This window comes from Hevea brasiliensis, chromosome 16 (genome assembly GCF_030052815.1).
Source record: "Hevea brasiliensis isolate MT/VB/25A 57/8 chromosome 16, ASM3005281v1, whole genome shotgun sequence".
NCBI classification, from domain to species: Eukaryota; Viridiplantae; Streptophyta; class Magnoliopsida; order Malpighiales; family Euphorbiaceae; genus Hevea; species Hevea brasiliensis.
The window spans coordinates 66,183,636-66,187,133 of NC_079508.1; the positions used below are offsets into that span (position 1 = coordinate 66,183,636).

At 37.9% G+C, this 3,498-nt stretch overlaps 1 protein-coding gene across 1 annotated transcript; it reads left to right on the plus strand.

Moving 5' to 3' along the window:
* Positions 1-453: 453 nt before the first annotated feature.
* On the plus strand, positions 454-3,070 carry LOC110634438 (uncharacterized). The gene has a single exon (XM_021783431.2). It carries the CDS (start codon positions 1,039-1,041, stop codon positions 2,794-2,796), a length of 1,758 nt encoding a protein of 585 aa, XP_021639123.2. The 5' UTR covers positions 454-1,038; the 3' UTR covers positions 2,797-3,070.
* The last annotated feature ends 428 nt before the right edge of the window (positions 3,071-3,498 follow it).

The window sequence follows — 3,498 nt, forward strand, 5'->3', positions numbered from 1 at the left end:
TGCCCTCCAAAGTTGCAAACAAACGTTACTTGTTCTTATTATTATAATTTAAGGGTATTTTATGAGCTCCACAAAAAAGCTAGCGTACGCAGTCCAAAAGAAGAATCCTCCGTCTCAGCATCCACGCAACCTATTTGCCCCTCACATTATCCATATTTCCCACAATACCCCGATTCGTGATTCTTCTCCATTTTATCTGCTCTGCAATTTTCCTTCCCAATCCTTTGTACAAATAATGTTCATTTTTTATTAAATTTAAAAAATTTACAAGAGAGAGAGAGTGGAATTTGTTGAATGTATACTAACAGCATTCCTATTCAAAACTTTTCCCATAACTGGACCACCTGTGACCAAAGATCACTTTTTTTTTTTCTATCTAATCCTGATACAAAGTGAGAAAGCTGGCAGGTAAATGCTTGAAGCCAAGTCATTTAGATACCGAAAAACCTTGTCTTCACCTACTTTCAGGTTGATCTGTTACTTGCTTCTATGCCCTTTCTTAGAAGGCAAAGTCTTCACTCTTCAAGCTCTTTTTTTTTTTCTTTTCAAAATTTGAAAATCCATAACTTTACTTAAATATAAATGCATAAAAATATTCTGGTTTAGCTACTTTTCCAGTTGTTAATGGAAGGTGTCTAAACTAAACTAGGGCAGCCTAAAGGGGTCTAAGAACGGTCACCATTGCACCTCTCCATCAATCCCAAACCACTTTCCAAACAAGAAAAAGGGAAAGAGTTAAAGAACGCAAGGCACACAGTGAGTCAAAAAAATTCTGTCCGCTAAATAGAATTTAAGAATCAGATTTAGATTTAGGGAGAGAATAAAGAACCCTCCAATTGTGTCATCTGCAAACAAGCGTTAAAGGCGTACCCATGCAGAGCTTGAAATTTGTTCTCATCTCCCCAAAACTTTTCTCTCCTTTGCTTTTCTCTTTCTTCTCTCTACTTTTCCTTAACCCTTAAGTCTTCTCTGCTTCTTCTTCTTCTTATTCTTTAAAACCCAAAAATAATCACCAAAAGATCCTCTCTTTCCTCTTCAATGGAAGATACAAACTCCTACACCAAATATCAACAGCAAAACCAAGCAACTATCCCAACTAAGTTTTACTCTCATTTCCTCTGCAAAGCTCTTATAGTGACCATATTCTTAGTCATAATGCCACTTTTCCCTTCACAAGCTCCTGAATTCATAAACCAAACACTAAACACTAGAGGCTGGGAGTTTCTCCACCTTATTTTTGTTGGTATAGCTGTTTCTTATGGCCTGTTTAGCCGTAGAAATGATGAAGCAGAAAAAGACAATAACAACCTCTCAAAATTTGATAATGCTCAATCCTATGTCTCTAGATTCCTTCAGGTTTCTTCAGTTTTCGATGATGAAGCTGATTGCCCTTCCAGGTCTGATGGGAGCACCGTCCAAACATGGAATAATCAGTACTACAGGAATGACCCTGTGGTTGTCGTAGCTGACGAAAATTCTGTTCTTGATCAAGAACAGAGAGCTACCTGTTCAAGAGTCGGTGAAAAACCACTTTTGTTGCCTGTTAGGAGCTTAAAATCGCGTGTTTTCGAAACAGATGGTAATGAAACTAGTAAAGAATCTTCTTTTACTGGTGTTTCTGCTTCTATTATTAAGTCTAGTTCTAATTTGCGTTCTAAAAGAATTTCGAGCAATTCAGTTAAAAGCAGAAATGGGGAATTTGGTGGATCACATCATCAAGATTTGGAGGAAATGCTGAAGGATAATATGGTCCTTCCCTCTCCAATTCCATGGAAATCAAGATCTGGAAGGATGGAAATGAAGGAAACAAAAGAAGAAGCCGACAGTCCTGATCTGTATACTCTGCCTCCGTCCATGGAAGAATCTGAATTCAACAGGTCTTTCAGGGCCCAAGTGTCTCGATCACCCCGGCCCGATTCAACAAATTCTTCCCCCAAACTGTCCCCCTCACCATCAATATCTTCACCAAGGAAGCTTTCACCACAGCCCAATTCAACAAATTCTTCCCCAAAACTGTCCCCCTCACCTTCAATATCTTCACCAAAGAAGCTTTCACCTTCGCCTTCTTTCCCAGCCGAGGCACAAGGCAGAAGCGCAGAGGATTTTGTCAGGAAGAAGAGCTTCTACAGGTCTCCTCCACCCCCTCCTCCACCACCACCACCACCATCGCAAGTGATTCGAAAATCACAGTCAATGAAACCGAGTTCCAGTGCCATTAATGATTTGAGGCGAAGTTATACAAGCGAGCCAAAAGAATTGAATAGAGGTGGTGGCTTATCAATTCCAACATCAGTTAGGACAACAAGAAACAGTGATTCCCTTTCTGGGAAAGAATTTGATGATATGATCAACACCAAGGCAGAGAAAAGATTCAAGGAAGTTGATGCAGGTATAATGGAGAGAGGAGGAAGAAAGATAGTAGGGTTTGATCAATCATCATTCAAGACCGAGAGGCTGAATCGTGAAAGAGTCACTTTTATGCCACAGCCAACTTTCAGGGAGTATCCGAAGGAAGAGAGAGAAGATTTCGTGGAAAAATTGGTGTTGGAATCAGATGAGGACTTGGAAACTGAGGACGAAGATGACGATGGCATCGTGGGAAGTTGTTTTGTTTCAGGCACTGCAGCAAGTTCAAACAATGATCAAGCTGCTTCTTACACTGCAAGTGATGGAGGACCCGATGTTGACAAGAAAGCTGATGAGTTCATAGCCAAATTCAGAGAGCAAATCAGGCTGCAACGGATAGAGTCTATCAAGAGATCGAGTGGACAAATAAGTAGAAAGGCTTCAAGGTAATCTTAACAGGATGGATAAATTTGGATTGGTGATCAAAAAACTTTTGTTTATCTTATTTTATGCTTATAGTTTTACTTGGTATCAAGAATCTTAGGACATAATTTCACAGGGCACAAGAATTGCTTGGTATACAATGTTTTCTTCTTCTTGTGGGTGGCATTTGTTAAAATGAATAGATGTGGTTTCTCAAGAATGTTTCGTAGAATCCACTTGATTTATTGTTTTGACAGTCATGGAAAATGCCTCTCAAAAATTAAATATATTCCTGGTTCAAGCTTACGAGTGGTTATTAGGAGCTAGCAGATCGAGTCTGTAACAAATTAATCTAAAACTACATCCTCACCTTCAGCTGCTAAACTTGCAGAAACTATCAGATGTATTAGATGTTAAATTGCTTCCTCTTCCTGTCTTCATTTGTTACGGTTTTAGAATTGTGTGCAAATTAAATGATACTGCTTGGTTTAATTATAAATTTATCTTATATATTATTACATAAATTTATTTTAAATAATAAAACTATTGTGAAGAGTTCTAAACTCTATTGGAATTCTTTTGCAAATTACATCAATATTCATATAATTTGATTTAAACATAACTAATTTATCAGAATTATAAATATATAATTTCCAAAAATATGTGTATTTACAAATGAATTCCAACAAATCTCGAGTTTCTTTTCTCAACCTGCAATGTGGATGAACT